At 41.9% G+C, this 23,919-nt stretch overlaps 1 protein-coding gene across 2 annotated transcripts in view; it reads right to left on the bottom strand.

Annotated features, from left to right (window-relative positions):
• ECT2L (epithelial cell transforming 2 like) overlaps positions 1 to 23,919 on the bottom strand; it is a 105,980-nt gene that overhangs the window by 71,772 nt on the left and 10,289 nt on the right. Inside the window, exons 1-3 of one of the 2 annotated variants that reach the window (XM_055114159.2) lie at positions 20,166 to 21,993; positions 16,888 to 17,056; positions 15,625 to 15,737 (exon numbers count right to left, since the gene is read on the bottom strand). In XM_055114159.2, the coding sequence (XP_054970134.2) occupies positions 15,625 to 15,737; positions 16,888 to 16,953 (179 nt within the window). In that variant the 5' untranslated portion in view covers positions 16,954 to 17,056; positions 20,166 to 21,993. Of the gene's footprint in view, positions 1 to 15,624; positions 15,738 to 16,887; positions 17,057 to 20,165; positions 21,994 to 23,919 lie in introns of those variants that run through there. The other variant, XM_003827709.6, reaches the window with a different exon arrangement.

Below are 23,919 nucleotides of genomic sequence, written 5' to 3'. Positions count from 1 at the left end.
AAATATATAGTTTTTGAAATTAAGAGAAAACTGAGGAAGTTGGATAATAAACTTGAAACCAAAGGAGGGAAAACTAGAGAATCTTAAGCAAAATCTAGACCATTGAATATTATAAAGTCATTTAAAATGATAAAAAAAATTGAAGACATTTCACTTAGTTTCATGCACTATTATCCATATGAGAGTTTCATGCAGCATACAAAGTTCCTGAAATATCTGGTAAATTTTGTATCTATGCATATATGTGTCTTTCCTGGGGGGAAGATTTATAGTTTTTGGTGTAATTTGAATATCTCTTCTCAAAGGAATACATGATCTAAAATTGTTTAATTAAATTGGTATGTGTATGTTTACTGTGATTGTACAGTTCACTGATTCACCTATTAAATCAACATTATTTTGAATCCCTTCTTATATTCTGGGGTTTTAATGAGACAAAGAAAAATGACACAATTTCTGCCTTTATGGAGCCTACAGTATGGTTAAGGGACAGCACCAATTTTTAAAAAAATCTAATAAATAAAGGTGAAATTACAACTGTAGTTAATCTTCTGAAGAAAAAGTACATGTGTGGAAAGGCTTCCCTGCAGGAGCTAAGTGGGTTAAAGGCAACTGGGAGAAGAAGGCAGTGGAGGTAGAAGAGCCTCCTAGGTAGATGGCAATGTCAAGGGCAAAGGCAGCATCCCTGAGGAGCTGGATGAAGGTGAGTTGGGCTGAAGCACCAGGAACTATGGAGAAAGAGGGAAGAGGGGCAGCAGAAGGGATGGTTAGAGCCATATCCCTGCAGGGCCTTCGATGCCATGTTAAAGGTTACAATTTTTTAAACTAAAACTTTTAAACAGGGGCATGATGACATGGTCTCAGTGCCATTTGAGAAGCCAACACTGACTGCACAGGGAGGGGTGAGAGAGTCCAGAATGATGGGGAGACCAAGTAGAAGGCCATGGCCATAGCCATAGCCCAGGCCAGAAATAATGGTAGGTTGGCCTAAGCTGGTATTGATAGAGATGTAGAAAATTGAACACATGAGAGATATTGGGGGTAAATTGATAAGTGGTGATTAGATGAGTCTTGGGTTTCTAACTTTTGAAACTGGATGGCTGGTGGTACCATTAAAATAGAGAATATAGTCACATTGTGCCTACGACGATTGTATATACTTGGACATGTTGGTTTTGGGGTGTTTTCAAGACATTCAAAATTAAATATCAAGTAAGCAGCTGGATATATAATTAGGAACTCAAAGGCAATGTCTGGGCCAAAGATAAAAATGGCCTGATCACTGTTAGAGAAATATTAAATAAAAGCCTGGGTATGGATCAAGTGCTCTACACAGAGAGCACAGAGTGAAAAGAGAAGCAGAGTTCCCACAGGCTGGAGGAATGCCCACATTTAACGACATGTAGAGGATTTGTCATTAAACAACATGGAAAGGACAGGACCGAGAGGTAGGAGGAAGCCAGGTGAATCTTCTATCATGGCATCCACAGGAAGATTGTCATTTCGAGGAGTGAGTACTTGTTCGTACTGAAAACTGCAGAGAGGACAAGCAAGATAACCGAAAAAAATCCAAGAGTCCTTTGGAGGCAGCCATATGGACTTAAAAGGGCAAAAACCAGTTTAGGATGGGGTGAGTAGTGAGTTGAAACTGGGGATCTGGGGACAGTCCCTGCAGATGACTCTAGAGCAGGGATATGGCCTGTGGACTATATCCATTCGTTTTTGACATCCCTTTTTGCAAAATGTTACTGGAACACAGCCACACCCATTGACTCACATATTGCCTGTGGTGGCCTTCATACTGCATCGGTAAAGCTAAGTCGTTGAAGCAGGGATGACAGGGCCCACAAGGCCTAAGATTGTTGCTATCTGGCCGTTTAGAAAAAGCTTGTCCACCCCTGTTGTGGAGAGATTTTGAGGGAGGGAACAGAGCACAGAACACAGTGGTAGAAGCTAGATTTTTCTGAATATACCTTGTTTTCTAGATGTGACTTCTGTAACCATATGTCTTTTAATATTAAATTATCAAACAAAATTGGATTTGATAAAAGCAATCCCTAAAATTCAAAAGCAAAACAAAACAAACTGTGTATTGAATTAGTTGAATAGCCATACAGATTGGGATTATTCCATTCTAAAACACAGAAATTTAGGCTGGGCGCGGTGGCTCACGCCTGTAATCCCAGCACTTTGGGAGGCCGAGGTGGGCAGATCGCTTCAGGACAGGAGTTTGAGACCAGCCTGGCTAACATGGTGAAACCCCATCTCTACTAAAAATACAAAAAATTAGCCGGGCATGGTGGCGAGCACCTGTAATCCTAGCTACTCTGGAGGCTGAGGTGGGAGAGTCACTGGAACCCGGGAGGCGGAGGTTGCAGTGAGCTGAGATCGTGCCACTGCACTCCAGCCTGGGAAACAGAGTGAGACTCTGTCTCAAAAAAAAAACAAAAACAAACAAAAAAAACAGAAATTTGACTCTATGTCCCTAAATGTGGCATACCTTAAGGACAACAAGAACTGCAAAAATTATTTTTAACTGATTTCAGTAATGATATAGGGAGTGGTAGTGATGGTTTTGTTGTTTTGGGAATGTTGTGCATGTATTATTATGGAACAAAGAAAATGAGTAATAACGTCATTGGGAACTAAGATTTCCTATGTGAAATCCTATGTGAATTTCCTGTGTGAAAGAGATATGGATGCAATACAGAAGGGTTCAATACAAATCCTGTTGACTTGAATTTGAATTGAGAGTATGGATCTGAACTCTTGATGCATTGTAACTTTTCTTTAAAGTTATTTTTAGTTCTGTGTACTAAAAATTCCTAGAAACTATGAACAACCTTATAAGATACTTATAAGAGTGCCCTATTACAGCAATACCTAATACCAAATATTATTTCCCACCAAAAGGAAACAGGGCTCCTTGGAGAAATGGTATCCCAAGTCTGAGGCAGGAAAAGGACAAGACAAGCGCAGAAGATTTTCTCACACCAGAAAGAAAAGAAATTATTAGAAACTAACAGGTGTGGTGGCTCACGCCCTGTAATCCCAGTACTTTGGTAGGCCAAGGTGGGAGGATAATTTGAGGCCAGGAGTTCGAGACCACGCTGGGCAACATAGTGAGACTCCCATCTCTACAAAAAAAAAAAAAAAATTTTAAACTTAGCCAGCGCCTTAGCCTGAGTGACAGAGTGAGACCCTGTCTCAAAATAAAAATAGAAGAGAAATTAACATGTCAAAAAGAACTCAAGAGTTATCTTGAGGAGGCTTCCCTGGCCAGGAACAACACAATTTGAATACCAACAAGAAAATAACTGAAATGGATTGAAACATAAGATACTTAAGTTCATGAGTTTATAATACTACAAAGAACTCAGTGATCAATTTTGGAGGATGACATAAATCCAAGCTATTGGTTAGAAAATTGGTAAATAAAATCAACATGTGTCTTTCCTGTATGAACTCTACCTCGGGAAAGCAAGTCATTAAGGAGGGAAAGTTTCTCTTTATAGAAGTATGCTAACTAGTAAACAGAAAAGGAATGACGAGGTAGTATGTCGACATTTTGCAACCCCTAATGAAACAGTGGACCCACGGGAAGATTGTCAATGGCAGCTAACAGCACACACAAAAACCACTGGAACTCGCCAGCTTCTGAAGGAAGAATAAAACACCACCTTTGAAGTATTCTTATGAAAAAATCAAACCTGACCTTCATCAGGCCCCAAACTACCAGTTTTCAGGAAAAGGGGAGGCAGAAGGTTACAATCAGCAAAATGCAGACTGTGGGAAACTCTACAAGACAAGGGAGAAAAGAAAAAGAGTGAGGGGAGAAAACCTAGACATTGAAAGAAATCTAGAAGTCATATGAATCAATTGCAATGTATGAACCTTATTGGGTCCTGAGTTAAATAAATTATTTTAAAAGTAAGAAGTTATGAGGTCATTGAGGAAAATTGATTACTGACTAAACATTTGATAATAAGAGATTATTAATTTTTTCAGGCTGATAATGCAGTTGTGATTATATTTTTAAAAATAGTCCTTTATAACACAGGAAGGGGAACATCACGCACCAGGGCCTGTCATGCAGTGGGGGGAGGGATAGCATTAGGAGATATACCTAATGTAAATGACGAGTTAATGGGTGCAGCACACCAACATGGCGCATGTATACATATGTAACCTGCACGTTGTGCACATGTACCCTAGAACTTAAAGTATAAAAAAAAAATAGTCCTTTATAAAAAAGTTATGTCCTGGAATATTAAAGTAAGAAATGACATGATATCTAGAGTTTGCTTTAAAATAATCCAGGGGGCTGGGCATGGTGTCTTATGCCTGTAATCCTAGCACTTTGGGAATCCGAGGCTGGTGGATCACTGAGGTCAGGAGTTTGAAACCAGTCTGGCCAACATGGTGAAACCCCGTCTCTACTAAAAATATAAAAATTAGCTGGGTGTGGTGGCATGCACCTGTAATCCCAGCTACTTGGGAGGCTCAGAGGCAGGAGGACTGCTTGAACCTGGGAGGTGGAGGTTGCAGTGAGCCAAGATTGTGCGGCTGCACTCCAGCCTGGGGAACAGAGTAAGACTCCATCTCAAAAAACAACAAAACAAATAATAACCCAGGGTATAAAGGGTGGTTACAACTTTGGGAAAATAGATGAAATAATGTGAACCATGAGCTGATCATTGTTAAAAATGGGTGCTGAATATACCGGGGTCCCTTATATTGTTTGTATATGTGTTAGGCCCTTCTTGTGTTGCTATAAAGATATACCTGAGACTGGGTAGTTTTTTTTTTTCTGTTTTTTGTTTTGTTTTGTTTGAGACAGAGTCTCACCCTGTTGCCCAGGTTGGAGTGCAATGGCACGATCTCAGCTCACTACAACCTCCACCTCCCAGATTCAAGCGATTCTCCTGCCTCAGCCTCCAGAGTAGCTGGGATTACAGGCATGCGCCACCACACCTGGCTAATTTTTTGTATCTTTAGTAGAGACAGGGTTTCACCATGTTGGCCAGGCTGGTCTTGAACTCCTGACCTCGTGATCCGCCCACGGCCTCCCAAAGTGCTGGGATTACAGGTATGAGCCACCGCACCTGGCTGAGACTTGGTAGTTTATAAAGAGGAGAGGTTTAATTGGCTTATGGTTCTGCAGGCTTTACAGGAAGCACGGTGCTGGCATCTGCTTGGTTTTCTCAGGAGGCCTCAGGGAACTTCCAATCATGGTGGAAGGTGAAGGGGAAGCAGGCACATCACATGAAGAAAGCAGGAGCAAGAGAGTGAGACAGTGGGGGATGGGTGGAGGTGCCACACACTTTTAAATGACCAGATCTCTCAGGAACTCACTATCACGAAGACAGCACCAAACCATGAGGGATCTGCCCCCGTGACCCAAACACCTCCCACCAGATCTCACCTTCAGTATTGGGGATTACAAGTCAACATGAGATTTGGGTGGGAACTAATATCCAAACTCAATCAGTGTAGTTTGGTTTTCTTTTTTTTGAGATGGAGTGTCTGTTGCCTAGGCTGGAGTGCTATAATGCAATCTCGGCTCACTGCAATCTCTGCCTCCTGGGTTCAAGAGGTTCTCCTGCCTCAGCCTCCCAAATTACAGACAACTGCCACAACACCCAGCTGAGTTTTGTATTTTTAGTAGAGTCAAGGTTTCACCATGTTGGCCAGGCTGGTCTCAACTCTTGACCTCCTACCTCAGCCTCCCAAAGCGCTGGAATTTCAGGTATGAGCCATCGTGCTTGGTCTATATCATTATAGTTTTAATTAAACTTGAATTTTCCCAAAATAAAGAAAAAATAATTTCTAGTAAACAATCTACCTTGCTGTTGGCTTTCTCCAGTAATTCTTAGTGGCTGGTATGTATGTAGGGGAGAAATTTAAAAGTTCAGGTATTCAGACTAGGATTTTGGAAGTTGAATGTGATAAAAATCCAGAGCAAGGGAGCTGAGAGAATTGGAATATGAATTACTAACATGGCAGGCCATGGCCTCTAAGTGGGGTGATCAGGCAAGTTAAGTACCAAGGAAAGGGCTGATTGATAGAGAGCAGAGGAGCCTGTGGACTGGAAGGTCAGTGAGTGGAACGGCGATCAAGACGGGGATAGCTGAACAGGCAAACTGGGCGAAGAGGGAATGCTTCCATCAGTGACTCTGGATTGACTGTAATGCATTTATTGTGGGAGTCGTTGACTAAGGCAGGGGGAGAAAAAATTCATTTTGGGCGATAAGTTCAACTGGGTGTTCAGAGTGTAAAGTGGGTTTTCCTCATGAATGCCAGTGTCACACAGACTAATGACTGGGCTTGGGATATAAAGGAAATGAAGAAGCATGTGCTAAAGTCTTCAGAGGACTAGAGAGCAAAACTAGATATGGGTAAAGCAATAAGGAGAGTGACTGAAGTTTCTTTAAGAAAAAAAATTCTGGCTAATTGGTCTAATCGGATCCATAGATAGTCATACGAATGCACAGAAGTGTAAAAAGGCTGTATATGGGTGGTGGATTATTGGTGATTGGTATTTCCCTCTTTTTGCTTATCTGTATTTTCTTTTCTTTTCTTTCTTTCTTTTTTTTTTAAGACGGAGTCCTGCTCTGTCGCCCAGGCTGGAGTGCAATTGCACGATCTCAGCTCACTGTGACCTCCGCCTCCTGTGTTCAAGTGAATCTCCTGCCTCGGCCTCCCCAGTAGCTGGGATTACAGGCGCCCCCCCACCACACCTGGCTAATATTTTTGTATTTTTAGTAGAAGCAGGGTTTCACCATGTTGGTCAGGCTGGTCTCGAACTCCTGACCTCAAGTGATCCACCCGCCTCAGCCTCCCAAAGCGCTGGGATTACAGGCATGAGCCACCACGCTCGGCATTATATGTATTTTCTAATGCTTCCACAAAAGCCTGGTATTGGTATTGAGCAGGCAAAGAACCAAGGCTCTTACACAGGCTGTCCCGTCCAGATAGAACAGTCATTCTCTAAGTCTTTGCTTGTCTGATTCCTACTCATCCTTCAGACTCCAGCGTACATATCCCATCCTGAGGGCAGCTTTCCCTGACCGTCTGGCCTAGGTGAGGTCCCATTACTTTTCCTTTGTCACTTCTCACAGTCATAGCTACTTCTTTGTTATGTCAGGCTGGCCAGGCCAGCCTTGGATCATGGGAAATGACGCATAATGCATGCACACACACGTACTGTTGTTGCCTAATTGCAGTTTGACTTCCTGTGTGTTCATAATAACTTAGGGCCAATGAGTTGATGTGGTTCCTGGGGGTGGAGCCAGAAGTAGCTGGAACCAGTATCGTGGGTTAGAGTCCTGTGGCTGGTGAAAGCTATTTTGGCAACAACACAGGCAACCAGATCAGGTGATGATAGTGGAGTTTTACAGTGACATGTCTGGGGTACAGCGAGAATCTCCCCATCTCCTCAACAACCATTCCTGCTGCCCAAACACGTCCCTATGGGAGGCTGACTGACACTGAGCACTCCTGCTTAATGCCATCTCATAACCTTTGCTGAAACCTGTGTCCTTTACACTTGATGTGCATTACAGTGTAATCTAAGCGCTGTTTTGTGTTTTTATTCTTGCTGACCCAGTCCTTTTTCAGACTCCACCATTTTTATTTGTTTGTTTGTTTGTTTATTTATTTATGACAGGGTCTCTGGCTCTGTTGCCCAGTCTGGACTGTAATGGTATAATCTCGGTTCACTGCAACCTCCACCTCCCAGGCTCAAGCAATTCCCCTGCGTCAGCCTCCTAAGTAGCTGGGACCACAGGCACACGCCACAGCACCCAGCTAATTTTTGTATTTTTTAGTAGACACAGGGTTTCACCATGTTGCCCAGGCTGGTCTTGAACTCCTAAGCTCAAGTGATCCGCCGACCTCAGCCTCCCAAAATGTTAAGCTTACAGGCGTGAGCCACTGCGCCCGGCCTCCTTCACCATGTAATGTCTGTCTCTATTACTGTTTTGTTCACTGCTCTGTCCCCGGCAACTGGCAGAGTGCTTGCAGCATGGCTGGGGCTAAATAAATGTGTATAAACTAAAATAATAAATGAAAAAAGAATAAATGTTGAAAAATAGAAAAAGAAAATCACTGCTTGTATTAGTTTCTTGTTGCTGCTCTAACAAATTTGTAAACAAAGCTACCACAAATGTAGTGGCTTAAAGCAGCACAGACTGATCTTCTTACGGTTCTGGAGGTCAGAAGTCTGAAGTCATTTTCTCTGGGCTACAGTCAGTCCCTGTGTCTTTTCCTGCTCCTGGCAGCAGCCTGCCTTCCTTGGCTCATGTCCTCTTCCTCCGTCTTCAAAACCAGCAGTGGAGCCTCTTCGGCCTCCCCATCAAGGAGCTAGAAGCTTTGATGTCTGGCTGCTTCCAGGGTTCACCCTTTTTCTATCTTAGTTTTATTCTACTAGAATATAAACTGCAGTGGGCAGGCCCTTTTCCGCTCTGCTCACTGTTGAGTCCCATGCACTCAGAACTGTGCTTGGTCCATGGTAGGCACTCAGTCAATATTTGTTCAATGCTAAAAGAAGAAACTAGCTTTTGTCATGCTTCGTTTACTTACCCTTATGTAGGTGAAATAACCCTAATCTCTATCTGGCGGTGCACACAATTCTAAAGAAGCTGACACCACAGCTCTGAAAAGCACATGATCAAGGTACAGGCCAATCCCCTGGCCACAGCAAGTGGCCAGAAGTGGGCATGGGCCTAAACGAGTCTAATCAGAGTAAAGCCCAAACAAATGTTGTTTTTTTTTCTTCTGGACACATCTGAGGGAATGGAAGGAGAAAGCCATGGCTACAGAGGCAGAACAGAAGCGCAGGAAGAAAGAAGCCATTGGTTTCACGACGGAAGCACTGCAAGAAGCTTCAGCTGCAGGAAGACCCATATCTGGAGTTTTCAATGATGTGAGAATAAACAATTTCCTTCATTATTCACGTCAAGTTCGGGCTGCCTGGAGTGAAACACATTCTAAAGCCAGTAGGTAGCATCACAAGTGCAAAATGAAAAAGGCACCCACAGAACTGGGACAAATTTTGTTTCATTGCACTGAGACTAGAAGGGACGAGACAGCTCATGTGGTCTGTGTTCCTGCCTCCAAGGAGGAGTAGAATCAAGAAATGGAAGAAGCCTTGGGGCTTTCAGGTCACCCATGCCTGTGTCTGACCCTTGGCTGTACACCAGATCACCTGGGGAACTTTGTAAAAACAGCTTCCTCCACCCCATTCCATTGTGTTGAGCCAAAATCTCTAGGGGTGAGGCTCATTATCTGTTTCACAAACTCCAAGTGATTCTGAGGGACCATCCCTTAACAACTGTGAACTTTCCTTTGGTAGAAGGAAGCAGCATAGCAGATCCTAATGCTAATGCCGACATCAAATTCAAAGCACTGAATGTGTGTATCGTGGTCTTAGAAGTATGCATAACTCATTTCTGAATCACTTTATTGAAGACCCAAACTAATTAAATACTTAGACTATGCATGAGAGTCTGAAGGCCTTTCTCCTGTGTGTAAAAGGAATCTGTTTCACTGCTAAATGCTTTTTGTTTTTTCCTTCCTGGTTCTCAGATAAAATTTGGAGAGTTGAGATGACCAGAGAAGTGACTACTAGATAAATGGACTGTTATGGACCATTTTCAACCTATTTTTCTTCCTTTCACTGTAAACAATTAACGGCAGCTTCAGATTTAGCAAATTCAAGGAATCAATGATGTTATCAAGGGCCAAGGATTTTTTATATTTTCACTTTGCCATCCTCAACCATTTACTTTGGTCCTCGGGCTTGTCCCAAAATAGTTCTCAAATGACTAACTGCAGTGAGCATTGGTCTTCACACAACAGTCACCACAGCTAGCAGGATGGAAGAGAAGATGTTCATCCTCAAATCTTGTTTAAGTTTCTTTCAGCAAGAAGAAGACTCTCCACCCTTATGTCTCCCTGGGCAGAATTAATATCTACACACCCTTTCCTAAAGCAGACACCATCCAGGGGAGGCAGTGATCATGATGAATGTAGTCCAACCCTGACCCACCCTTGGTAGGGTGGGGGTTACTTATCAGCCACCCCTGAAGCATAGAATGCCTTGTGGGGGGTGGAAATCAGGGTTTCTGTCAGGAAGAAGGAGAGGAATGTGGAATGGCTTGGCTGGGCCAGTAATCAACAGTGTCTAACCCGGTAAGCAGGAATTGAAGAAAGACAAGGGGAAAGATTTCTCCAGCCACCTTGAATTAAGTAATGAAAACTTGAATGATGCAAAGTATTAGTAATCTCCTATATTCTAACACTTGGTTTTTTGGTTTTTTTTTGTTTTTTTTTTGGTACATGAAGTCTTGCTCTGTAGCCCAGGCTGGAGTGCAATGGTGCGATCTCAGTTCACTGCAACCTCCACCTCCCGGGTTCAAGCGATTCTCCTGCCTCAGCCTCCCGAGTAGCTGGGATTAGAGGTGCCCGCCACCACGCCCAGCTAATTTTTTTAAATTAAAACTTGGAATATTTTGAAAAACTCCTTCCTTGTAGAGAGCTACCAAATGAAATTTTTTTTCTGATTATCTTTTTGTCATTTTTGGAATTAGGAGTGCTTTAGATATCTGAATTCATTCAACAAGCATTTATTGAGTGGCTGCTATGTGCCTGGTATGGCTCTAAGTGCTAGAGATGAAAAGAGTCACCAAAGTCTTTGCTGTCATGGAGCCATCATTCTAATGGGGTAGGCAGACAGCAAATAAACAAGTCCTGCATGTCACATAGTGTCAGGTGGTGTCAAGCGGTAGACAGAGAAGCTCAACATGAGAAAGGGGAGAGCAGCTCCACACACTCACAAAATGGGAGTGAGAACTTCAAGCCAGTGGATGTTGCCTAATATAGGCCAATAACCTTCCCTCCATCCACACAAAAAAAAGAGCTTTGGCTTTCTGCTTTCTCCCTTCCTTTTAAAACGCAATGATTTTCTTTTTCTTTTTCTTTTTTTTTAAGCATCATCCACCTCTAAAAACCATCCCAATTGCAAATGCTAATATTTCATACAGTTATCCTTAACCAGCCCATGCAGGTAGAAGGGCAGGAACATGTGCAGAATACTGGGCAAAGGGGAAGGAAGTGAAGATGACTCAGATTTCCAGACTTGCCTTGGATATTTAGAAAACAGGCGTTTTAGATACAAGTGTACACTTTCACTTTGAATACTCCCCTCTCCTCTCTGACAAAGATTCTCTGCTTGACCAAACTTTAGTCAAGCTTCTGAAACTTCCCCTTGGCCCACCTGTGCACTTCCTTATAAAATTCTGCTTTAGCAAAGAGCCCTGTTAAGTCAGTTTAGGAAGAACCCCCCACCCCCGGATATCTTATCAGGTTCCTCATCCTCCATCCTCCCCCAGGTGTTGTCTGAGCACCCTGGCCTGTCATCAGCGAGAGTCCTGTTGGGTCAGTGTATTCAGATCCCCGCTTACCCCTGATGTTTCCTCGAGTAATTTTCCATCCATTGAGCCCCATCCTGCTCCTTGGCTATCCGCCCATGCTGCATTTGAAGTTGAGCCCAATCTCTCTCCCCTGACCCCATGCAGCAGTCCCTATAGCTATCTCCAAGGTTCTCAGTAACGTCCGCCTTACTGTCTTCAGCAAGTTTCATTCGATGTTTTCTTCTTTAACCTCTTTACCATCTCCACACAGAAATACTCTCCTTTTAAATGGACATTCAGTAACTGAGAGTGACGTGGCTGCTCTATATTTAAAATTAACCTAGGAGTATGTTGTCTCTGAAAAACTGCACACCAGATTGCCTCACAGATCACAGTTGAGACAGACGTCCTCAAGTGAGCCCTCACAGGCTGCGTGGGAAGAATGGAAGAGGGGGTAATGAAGTGAGAGAGGGGGCTGTTCTCTCTTAATACACCTTGTAATCCACCTTGGTGGATATTTTTCTGCCCTCCAACCCCATTTCAAGTCTGCTCTGATGGAGACAAGTGACGAGAGCGAATCCTTCATGGGCTGTTTATGATCTCACACACACACGTACATACACACCTGGGTCAATGCATTCCCCCTCTAGGGAATGCAGTTGCATGAACGCTGCCCCACCCACCCAGGAAAGCTGCAAGTTTGAGCAGCTCTGGCTCTGGAACCAAAGGCCTTTGTTTGAGGAATTACCAGGCACTAAGCAGAGGCAATTCAAAACCGGTTCCACCAGTGTGGCAAGGAGACTGATTCAAACTCCTCACGGGTTTCTCCGAGTGTAACAGACACAAGCAGCCCAGTTTCCTTTAAGGAGTCACAGGAAAAGTCAACCTAGTCAAGTGGTAGGGGAAAGACATCACTGGAAACCATTAGTCATGTGGACAACACGGGGCCATAACATACCAAGAAAAGCCACACTTGAGGTATAAAGTTGCTAGGCATGAAAGACAAGCAGAGAAGTCTTCCCAGGAGAAGGGACATTTTAGTTTGCCAGAAGGATGGTTTAAGAAGCTAAACCTTTAAAAAATGTCTTAAATATCATAAAATTCCACTTAGGAAATCATCTTAAAACTTAATACGGAATACTTATTAGGACAGGAAAGAAAACTCTAAGATATTTGAATATATCTCATAGAGATTAAGAATAATTTTTTAAAAGAAAATTGTGTTGACAGTTTCCACCAATATTGCAATACCCTGTTTATAACTGAATTAAAATTATTTGGAAATTATAAAACCATCTAAAACAATGGCCTCTCTACCTTGAAAGAAAGGTATTGCACAAATATAGCCTAGCTTACATATAAACATTTCAGATATTCAAATCATACTAATTTCTTTCATTTATTTATTTACAGTTATTGGGTAAGCAAGACTACAGGAATAAATGATCCAAAAGAAATGCTTAATAATTAAAAATTGATTGCACTACCATTGGACCCAGCAATTCCACTCCTATATGTATAGCTAAGAGAAATAAAACATCCCTATGCAAAACTTGGACACAGATGTTCATAGCAGCACTATTTATAATAATTATTTACAATAATCAACTGAGGAGTGGATAAATAAAATATGGCACATCCATACAATGGGATAATATTTGGCAATAAAGGAAAGAAGTACTGACATGTGTAACAAAATGGATGAACCTTGAGAACGCTATAATATGTGAAAGAAGCCAGTCACAAAAGACCACATACTGTCTAATTCCATTTATACGAAAAGTCCAGAATAGGCAAATTTTAGAGACAGAAAGCAGATTTGTGTTTGCCCAGATCTAGAGGGATGGAGATGAGAAGTTACTGTTAACGGGTAGGGGGGTTCTTTGTGGGATGATGAAATGGTCTAAACTTAACGTGTGATGATGATCACACAACTCTGTGAATGTACCGGAACCACTGAATTGTACCCGTAAATGGGTGATTTTTATTGTATGTGAATTATATCTCAATAAAGATGATTAGGCCGGGCGCGGCGGCTCATGCCTGTAATCCCAGCACTTTGGGAGGCCGGGGCGGGCAGATCATGAGGTCAGGAGATCGAGACCATCCTGGCTAACACAGTGAAACCCCATCTCTACTAAAATACAAAAAAAGTAGCTGGGCATGGTGGTGGGCGCCTGTAGTCCCAGCTACTCAGGAGGCTGCGGCAGGAGAATGGCATGAACCCCGGGGGCAGAGCTTGCAGTGAGCTGAGATCGCGCCACTGCACTCCAGCCTGGGCGACACAGCAAGACTCCATCTCAAAAAAAAAAAAAAAAAATGTTTAAAGGAAATTTATACTAACTTTCATGGAACTATGAAATACAGTCTGCTCTCTGAAGAAATGCTGCTGCTATCCAAAAACAAACAAACAAACAAAAAAACAAAGTACTTTCACTGAACAGGTTAGTTTTATATTTTTGTCTCACAGAAAAAAGAATTCAGTTACCGGACAAAGGATGCAATTTCCAGTGACAAAAAGTCAGGCCTGAGTTAAGCTGCTTCAAAATATACCATAAGATCTCTAATGACCTCCAGTGGTCACAACTAAAATTGCCTGGTTTATGATACGTGAGCCTAGAACATGATGCACAAAGTGGTTATAAATGTGAGGTCTGGTCTGTTATTTTCTTATCTTGAAAGCTGCAAAGTTGGAGTAAAAAGAAACATAGCCAATGACTATCATAAAATGTCTTCCCCCTGATTTTTCAACATTGACTGAAGGGCCTGTTTATCTGTGCCCTGTCTTTGCAGCCTCTTTCAACAGAGCCAGGAAGATGCCTGTCTCCTTCCCGTGACTCCATGGGGAGAGTCCGTTAACAATCTGCTTTGCACCCACAGATGCAGGAGTAGCTGACAGGTGAGGAGGAGAGAAAAAATGGCTGATCAAAAGAGACTGGCAGGAAAACATGTAAGAAAGAACAGGAAGCAAGTACTCCACCTAAAATATGCCAATTTGATCATGCACCACTCTCAGATATTTTTGCTGGGTATCTAAGACATCCGAAGGTTACCCTCTCCTGCAACCTCACCACCAAGTTCTAGTGAAAGTACCTAACATCAAATGATGCCATACCTAGAGTTTTTCTAAACAAACATTAGTAAATAAGCCCAAGCAACTTCACACAGTCTCCTCTGTAGGACTGATGAAGTCCCAGCTCTTTCTCCTCTGGGTAAAAGATTCATTCAAAAGGACAATGTTTCAGAAATAGTATTCTATTATTTTTACCCTCATTGTTGGCCTCGGGCTACCAGAAATCCTCCAGATTAACATAAGGCTTTTTATTTGGCATTGAGGGCTGGAAAACCATCCTGCCACATACCTGCTACCAGCCTGGCTGGATTCTTCAACCACACCCAGGCAAGCTGGAGGGCTCTCTAGAATATTTCGGTCAGTCCACACATATCTTGAATTTCACGAAAGAGAATCCGTTTCTAACATTCATCTGGCTGGTTAACAAGCCACGGGTTGTTTTGAGAATAATGTCTGATATTTGCTATGCTAATTAGTAAAGTATCTAATAACTCAGGTATTGTGACCTTCCAATCTAGAGCTGGCTAATGAGCCCTAGGGTATTCATTCCTGACCAGAACAGGAGCTGACCCTGGGCATAACTTCAACTCACAGATGTCACACCGTCTGTGCTGAGTGTTTTAAAGTAAATTACAGACATAACATGAGGGAAGGGGAAGAAAGAGAAAGAGAACCCTCTTCGTAATCCTTGACTAGGGTTGTATAAGTCTTGCCCATATTCCTAAATGTTTCAACCACTGTCACTTGTCATATATTTTATAGATCCATCCATTCATTTAATGATTATGCCTACCTATGTCCCAGACATCCATTTGCAATATATTGTCTGTCTGATGGTTCCAAGGAAAATTTAATATGCTAAGAGAATGTTAAAAATTCACTGACTGAAGCCATTGTGTTTTTGCCAACATGAAACAGTCCCACCATAGTATGAAAGCATTAAATCCTCCCTACGGCTTCACTTCAGCCTCAAGGCAAAAGCAGGCACTGGAAAAGTCTGTTTATAAACCTTAAAATATCAATTACCTTGTTTTTTTTTTCTCCCTAGGAATAAAAAATCTCTTAAAGGTTATATAAACATTTATATACGGTTTTCTTTAAGAATCAATGTTAATTACATCATTAGGCTACATTTACCTTAATTGTGATTTAGTGCATCTTAAAAAAATTGCGAATAAGAATTCTTGACGTTGCTTGTTAGTCCAGAGGTCAAACCAATGACTTATAAGAGCCACTCTTTCCTGAAAGAGCTATAAGGGGGAGGGGAGGAAGTGACATTTGCTGTACAGTTCATTGTTTTTAATTGCTAAGCAATCTTTAGACAATCTACCAGCAACCTCACAGCTAATATTTGCAGAGTGCATTACAGTTCACAGAGCGCTTTCACATATATAGAGAAAGGTCTCTCCTTTCAGGTTAAACTTTTTACCCAGGGATACTGACAGGCCCAGGCTTGTTGGGTGGGTTGATGGGAAAGACTGGCAGGGATGTAATTATAGAGGGGCCCAAGAAGGGCCTCTGGAAAACAAAGAGGTAATGATTCCTAGATCTTGTTTCTACCTAGGCTAATGTGGCCTAGGGAAACAGAGTCCACACATTTCATTTTGAAAACATATACGGGCTACACTCATTTAATTGTGAAAACAGAACCATTTGAGGTAGGTATAACTTCACTAACTCACAACCCTGGATCTTTATAGCACCCACCAAGATGAAAGTAAGTATCGCTAAATAGCCAACAGAGACATGTCTCTAGGGAAGACATACATTAAGGACCAGAGTCCCCCAAACCTGGGTTTCGGTCCAGCTTTGCTCAGATAGAGATAACAAACTCACTGTTATTATCATAGGTCAGGCTTTAGTCCCAGCCTGGTCTAGTCTCCTCCTCTGGTGAATGAGGCTGAACTCACAAGAGCACCCAGTTTGCCTTCTCTATTGCCAGAGCCACCATAGGCCATTAAATGACGACTTCCTGAATCACCTTAAAATAGGAGAGGCATCCCCAGGCCACATGGAACCATCCAGTTGGCACAGGAGGGAAGAGAGGATTACAAATACAGAGGAACACAAGCATGAACACTCCCAGCCCCCATCACCAAAATCACCTTCTCATCTCCTTCCCTGTCTACAGCAACTGTGTGTCCTAGAGGTCTCTATTTTGTTCCTGGAGGTACTGAGTGGAAGGGGAGGCCATCTGGAGCCTCCCTTAAGGTAGGAGACGAGAACTGGGGTGAGAAGAGACTGTCTTTGGGACAAAGCTAAGTTTATTTTTGTTTAAACTGAAAAGCTAAATTCTTTAGAGAGTTTTTCTTTAAAAATATGGCAACATGAGACCCAATATATCACAGGAAAATTAACCTTACGAATTAAACTTGTTCTGTTTTAAAGTATGTAACTTACCTGTCTATTTAATGACTTGTTGCTAAAAGGTGTCCAGGCACTAAATCTGGTGTGGAAGCTCTCCATTTCTGGAGTTCTCCAGGAAGATTCCCCAGCTGACGTCTCAGCAAATTTTCTTCCACTTCTAGAAACTACAGGTTTATTTCAATAGGTGTGCAATTAAGATCACCTAGAAATATCCAATATGTTAATGTCCTTATAGGAATTATGTAATTATAGAAATTCACATATAACATATAGATAGAATTATAATTCATGTGTGTACATGTGTATATATACAATTCATCTGTGTATATGATAAGCCATACAAATATACACAAAAATCCCATTAACTTCAAATCATTGCAATTATTCTATTCTTACCTACTTTCACCCAAATCTGAATTTAAACAAAAGTTGTTTTTTACTTTGCTGGGAAAATGGGAAGGATTAAAAAGGTTTCAGGAAATGCTACTTAGAAACTGACATGATTCATCAGCCAAGGAGGTTGACTTTTTCTTTACCTGGAAAATAAGAATTTGTTATTTTGTTTTTTTAAGATGGAGTCTCGCTCTGTTGTCCAGGCTGGAGTGCAGTGGAGCGATCTTGGCTCACTACAACCTCCGCCTCCCGGGTTCAATCCATTCTCCTGCCTCAGTCTCTGGAGTAGCTGGGATTACAGGTGCACACCACCATGCCTGGCTAATTTTTGTATTTTTAATAGAGACACGGTTTCACCATGTTGGCCAGGCTGGTCTCGAACTCACAGACCTCAAATGATCTGCCCGCCTCAGCCTCTCAAAGTGCTGGGATTACAGGCATGAGCCACTGCATCTGTCTGACAGTAAGAATTTGAAGTACTAGAAGGTGACATTCCACCTGCCCATCTTTTCAGGACAGAGGTCAAAGAGAATATAAAGAAAAACAAAACAGGCTAATGTATTATTTATTGCTGCAAAGCAAATTACTCCAGCATTTTTCAACTTAAAACAACAAACACTTATTTCAAAGCTTCTGTGGTTCAAGAATCCAGGCAGAGTTTATGGGGGTACTGTCTTAGTCTAACTGGGCTGCCATAACAAACTACCACAGACTGGGTGACTTGCACAACAGAAATTTATTTTCTCACAGTTCTAGGGGCTATAATTCCAAGATTAAGATGTCAGTAGCATTGGTTTGAGGAGGCTTCTCTTCCTGGCTTGTAGGCAGCTGTCTTCTCACTGTGTCCTCACGTGGACTTTCTTCCATGTGCATGCAGAAACAGAGATCTCTGGTGTTTCTTCTTCTTCTTTCTGCTTCTCCTTTTCCTTCTTTTGAGACAGTGTCTTGCTTCTGTTGTTCAGCCTGGAGTACAGTGGTGCAATCATAGCTCACTGAGCCGGGTGCGGTGGTTCACGCCTGTAATCCCAGCACTTTGGGAGGCTGAGGTGGGTGGATCACTTGAGGCCAGGAGTTTGAGACCAGCCTGGCCAACATGATGAAACCCCGTCTCTACTAAAAATACAAAAATTGGCCAGGCATAGTGGCACACACCTGTAATCCCAGCTAATCCCAGCTACTTGGGAGGCTGAGGCGGGAGAATCGCTTGAACCGGGAGGCAGCGGTTGTAGTGAGCCATGATCGCGCCACTGCACTCCATCACTGACATCCATCACTGACAGCAAGAGTCCATCTCAAAAAAATAAATAAATACAATAAAAATCATAGCTTGCTGTAACTTTAAACTTTTGGGCTCAAGGGTTCTTCCCATCTCAGCTTCCCTAAACACTGGGATTACAGATGCGAGCTGCACCTGGTCTCTTATAAGGACACCAGTCCTCTCAGATTAAAGCCCCATGACCTTGTTTAACCTTTATTCCTTATAGGCACTATCTGAAAATACAATAATAATGGGGGTGAAGGCTTCAACATATAATTTATGGGGAAAGGGGATACATTTCAGTTCATAACCAGTATCTCTGTGTCAAGGCTCTTATAAGGCTACAGTCAAGGTGTTTGCAGGGACTGCAGTCTCACTGAAGGCCCTGCAGCTCATTCATGTGGTTGTTGGCAGGATTCCATTCCTCATGCTCTGTTGGACTGAAGACTGCAGTGCTCACCAGCTGTTGGCTGGAGGCCTCCCTTGCCTTCCTTGCTACATGGTTCTCTCCATAGGGCAGTTCCCATGGCAGCAGGCTTCCAACACAGTGAGCAAATGAGAAAGCAAGAGAGGGCACACCAGAGGGAAGCCACAGTCTCTTTGTAGCCTAACCTCAGAAGGGACATCCCATCACTTTCGCTATATACTGCTGGTTAAAAGCAAGTCACCAGGTCCATGCCACACTCAAGGGGAGAGGATTAGATGACAGCATGCATAGTAATACAACCTATCATAGTTTACCCTTTGGGTCAGTTCCTTTCCTTTCCCGTATGCAGAATACTCACTCACACATTTTTAAGGAAAACAACCCCAAAGTTCCATCTCATCAATATTTTTAGCACAGAGCTCATGAGCTAAGAACGATTCACAAGGGTCTCTCTATAGATACAGGTATAGCTCCCTTTGATCCAAATACCTTTGAACTAAAAAGTTATCTGGTCCTTGCCTCTGTAAATAATATATATCATGGTAGAACAAGGAAAGGATAACTGCAATAGATAGTCCCATTCTTAAAGAACGATGACATATAAAGGATTCATAGCGATCCTGAAATGCAGTTTCAGAAGGCTGGGGCTCAGTGATCATTTTGTCTCCAACAATCACATTCTATTTTAGACCATGCCAGGGATTCCCTTGACAATGTCAACTTCTCAAAATATATCCCAAATTATATATTTGATTCTAAGCAGTGCTATGTGCCACAATTGTTTAGAGACATTTTTTTCTCTCGCTGTAAAGTTAACTGCAGATATTTTGAGCGTATCAGCCTTCCTTAGAAAAAGCCAAACCCTACGTCTTTCTTCCCTGAGATGTTTTTCCAACTCAAAGTATTTGCTGGGTACCACCTTGTTCCATTCGGAGATCCTAACAATGGTGTGACAACCATACTTTTGACTGGTCCTTGCCAGTAGGCATAGTTTTCAGCATCATTTATTGCTCAAAGTCTTTCTCAGTTTTTTCTTTACTAGTTGAAGATGTGAGTCAGTTATTCCTTCCAACTGTGCAAATCCCTGAGTTTTGAGACTCTCTCTGAATTATTTTATATTCCTGCTTACAAACCAGCCAAATAGTTCCTGAGCTCCTCTATTTCTTCTAGTACTTTGGCAAACATGGCCTGTAGTAATAAACTTATTCTAATAACATAACATTCATTTTCTACCTCTTTGCATAAAGTACGAGCTCATTAGGTATATAATATGCCCTTTAATCTATTCCAGGCTATAGTTTTACAACTTTTCCCACTGCATCACATGGATTGCCATCTTTTCAGGTCTTCCACAACAATTTCATGCTGTCAGACTGGATGGTAATGCCACATAATATAGAATGTGTTGCTGTTGTTATGGCAACATCCTACTCCTGGAACCGATTTCTGTATCTACTAAACGTTCAAGGAAGAAATAACACTACACTTACACAAAATCTTCCAGAGAATAGAAAAAGTGAGAATGATTCCCAAGTTCTTTTATAAAGTTGGTATAACCTTTATATAATCTTAACACCAAAACCCAAGGACTTTACAAGAAAGAAATATTACAAGCATATTACCATAAATATAGATGCATAAATCCTACCAAATATGAGAACACCAAACTCAGTAATATATAAAAAAGATCATATATCACCAGCAAGTTGGATTTATGTAAATTTTGTTTGACATTACAAAATCAATGTACTTCTCATTATGAACAAAAAAAAAAAAGAGAAAATTATATGATAATCTCAGTATATACAAAAAGTTTTCTTGTTGTTTGTTTAGACAGGGTCTTGCTCTGTTGCCCAGGCTGGAGTGCAGTGGCTTGATCTTAGCTCATTGCAGCCTCAACCTCCCAGACTCATGCAAGCCTCCCACCTCAGCCTCAGCTGGGACCGCAGGCATGCACCACTGTGCCTCGGCCTCCCAAAGTGCTGGGATTACAGGTATGAGCCCCGCAGTTGGCCCAACAAGTGTTTTTGATAAACCTCAATACCCTTTCATGACAAAAAGATCTCAGCAAACCAGGACTAGAAGGGAATTTCCTAATCTGAATAAGGGCAAATACAGTAACCTATAGCCGACATGACACTAATGGTAAAATGATAAAACTTTCTCTCTGTTCACTACCACTATCTTTGTTTAACATTGTTCTGGAGGGTCTTTCCAATGTGATAAACCAATAAAATAAAATGTATAATAATTTAAAAGGAAAAAATAGGCCAGGCATGGTGGCTCATGCCTGTAATCCCAACACTTTGGGAGGCCAAGGCAGGTGGATCGCTTGAGGCCAGGAGTTTGAGACCAGCCTGGCCAACATAGCAAAACTCCATCTGTACTAAAAATAGAAAAAGTAGCTGGGCATGGTGGTGCATGCCTGTAGTCCCAGCTACTCGGGAAGCTGAGGCAAGAGAATTGCTTGAATCGGGGAGGCGGAGGTTGCAGCGAGTCGAGATTGCGCCACTGAACTCCAGCCTGAGTGACAAGGTGAGACGCTGTCTCAAAAAAGAAAAAGGAAAAAATTAAATTGTCATTATGTATTATTAACATAATTGTATGTAGAAAAATATTAAAGAATCTACAGATAAATTGACAGATTTAATACACAAGCTTGGCAAGGTTGCTGCACACTAGGCTTACGTACAGAAATCAATTGTTTTTCTGTATACTAATAACATTTAATAAGCAACAATATATCATTTATAACAGCATTTAAAAATCCAATATGGGCAGAGGCAGGAGGATTACTTGAGTCTGAGAGTTTGAGACTAGCCCGTGCAACATAGCAAGACCATGTGTCTACAAAATTTTTTAAAGAAAATTAGCCAGGAATGGTGGTGCATGCCTGTAGTCCCACCTACTCTGGAGGCTGAGGTAGGAGGATCACTTGAGTCCTGGAGGTTGAAGTTGCACTAAGCTGTTATCTTGTCCCTGCACTCCAGCCTGGGCAACCAAATGAGATCCTGTCTCCAAAACAAAAACCAAAACAAAAACAAAATCCAATATAAATCAAGGTGGGACAAGTATTCCACATAGAATACTAAAAATTTTATCCAGATAAAAATTTTAAAGACCTAAAGAAGAGTATACATCTGTGAAGATATTGATTCTTCTAATCTATTACTCAATACAGTCTCATGAAAACCCAGCAAGTATGGGGGGTGTGTGTGTGTGCATGGCTGTGTGTGTGTTTGACAAACTGATTATAAAATGTGTATGAAAATGCAAAGGGTCAAGACTAGCAAAGACAACTTTAAAAAGAACAAAGTGGTTGGACTTACTCTACTTGATATCAGGACTTACTTATTATAAAGCTAGTGTAAATAACAGCATGAGGTATTGGCACATGAATAAACAAATAAACCAGTGGAACACAGCAATTATTCAGAAACAGACTCACATACATATGGACACTCTACCTATGACAAGGGTGGCACTGCAGAGCAGTGGGATAGGATGGCTCCAGTCAGTAACACATGGGGTAGAACAACTGCCCAGCTGGACCCAGCTCACCCTCAGAACCATGAGAAATAATAAATGATTATTGTTTAAAGCCATTAAATTTTGGGATGGTTTGTTATCCAGCAATAACAAAAAAAGATTGGTATCTGGAAGTAGATTATTGCCATAATTTAATTGAAAACCTATGATACTGGCTTTGGGACTGGGAAGCAAGTGGAAATTAAAAGGGTGTGGAGGAGACGGTGTAGTGGAGTCTAGAGAAAGGCTAGTGAGAAGATGACCGGCATTATGTAGCAGTGGAAAGTTAGTAACACTGTTACCTGCACTAATGTGGAGGATAGAAAATGTGTCAATGAATCTATAGACCTGGCTAAAGAAATTCTGAGTAGGATGTAGAAAGTGCTGATTGGCTCCTTTAGCTGTACAAGGTGAGAGATATGAATTAACCTAAAAGATCTGTTTAGTTTTGGGGCAAATTTTAGTAATAAAGAATATCTAGGCTGGGTGCAGTGGCTCATGCCTGTAATCCTAGCACTTTGGGAAGCTCAGACAGGTGAATTGCTTGAGCTCAGGAGTTTGAGACAAGCTTGGGCAACATGGCAAAACCCTGTCTCTACAAAAAAATACAACCATTAGTGGAGTTAAAAAAAAAAAAATTACCCCTGGGACAGCAAAACCAACCCTTCCTCTTTCTCTTCCTCCTCAGCCTACTCAACATGAAGATGTTGAGGATAAAGACCTTTGTCATGATCCACTTCCACTTAATGAACAGTGAATATATTTTCTCTTCCTTATGATTTTCTTAATAACATTTTTTTCTCTAGTTTACTTTCTTCAGAGAATACAGTATATAATACACATAACATACATTAAATGTTAATCGGCTGTGTTATCATTAAGGCTTCCAGTCAACAATAGGCTATCAGTAGTTAAGTTTTGGGGAGGTCAAAAGCTATGCGTGGCCAGGTGTGGTGGCTCACGACTGTAATCCCAGCACTTTGGGAGGCCGAGGTGGGTGGATCACCTGAGGTCAGGAGTTTGAGACCAGCTTGGCCAACATGGCAAAACCCCGTCTCTACTAAAAATATAAAAATTAGCTGGGCGTGGTGGTGGGCACCTGTAATCCTAGCTACTTGAGAGACTGAGACAGGAGAATTGCTTGAACCTGGGAGGTGGAGGTGGCAGTGAGTTGAGATTTCACCCCTGCACTACAGCCTGGGGGACAGAGCGTGACTCCATCTCAAAAAAAAAAAAAAAAAAAAAAAAAGCGTGAATTTTCAGCTGCACAGGGGATCTGTGCCCCTAACTCCCACATTGGTCAAGGGTCAACTGTAAAAAAGTTTCAAAGAATCTTAAAGTCCTTGTCCCATAGCACCCCAATCCATAGCCCAAAGCAGGGAAGGACCTGTCTCAAAGAGACTTGTGGATATAGCTTTTGTCTAATAGAATAAATTACAATTACATACATACAAAGCCC

The sequence above is a fragment of the Pan paniscus genome, chromosome 5 (assembly GCF_029289425.2).
Source record: "Pan paniscus chromosome 5, NHGRI_mPanPan1-v2.0_pri, whole genome shotgun sequence".
Taxonomy (NCBI): Eukaryota; Metazoa; Chordata; class Mammalia; order Primates; family Hominidae; genus Pan; species Pan paniscus.
This window is presented reverse-complemented; position numbering and strand designations above follow the sequence as displayed.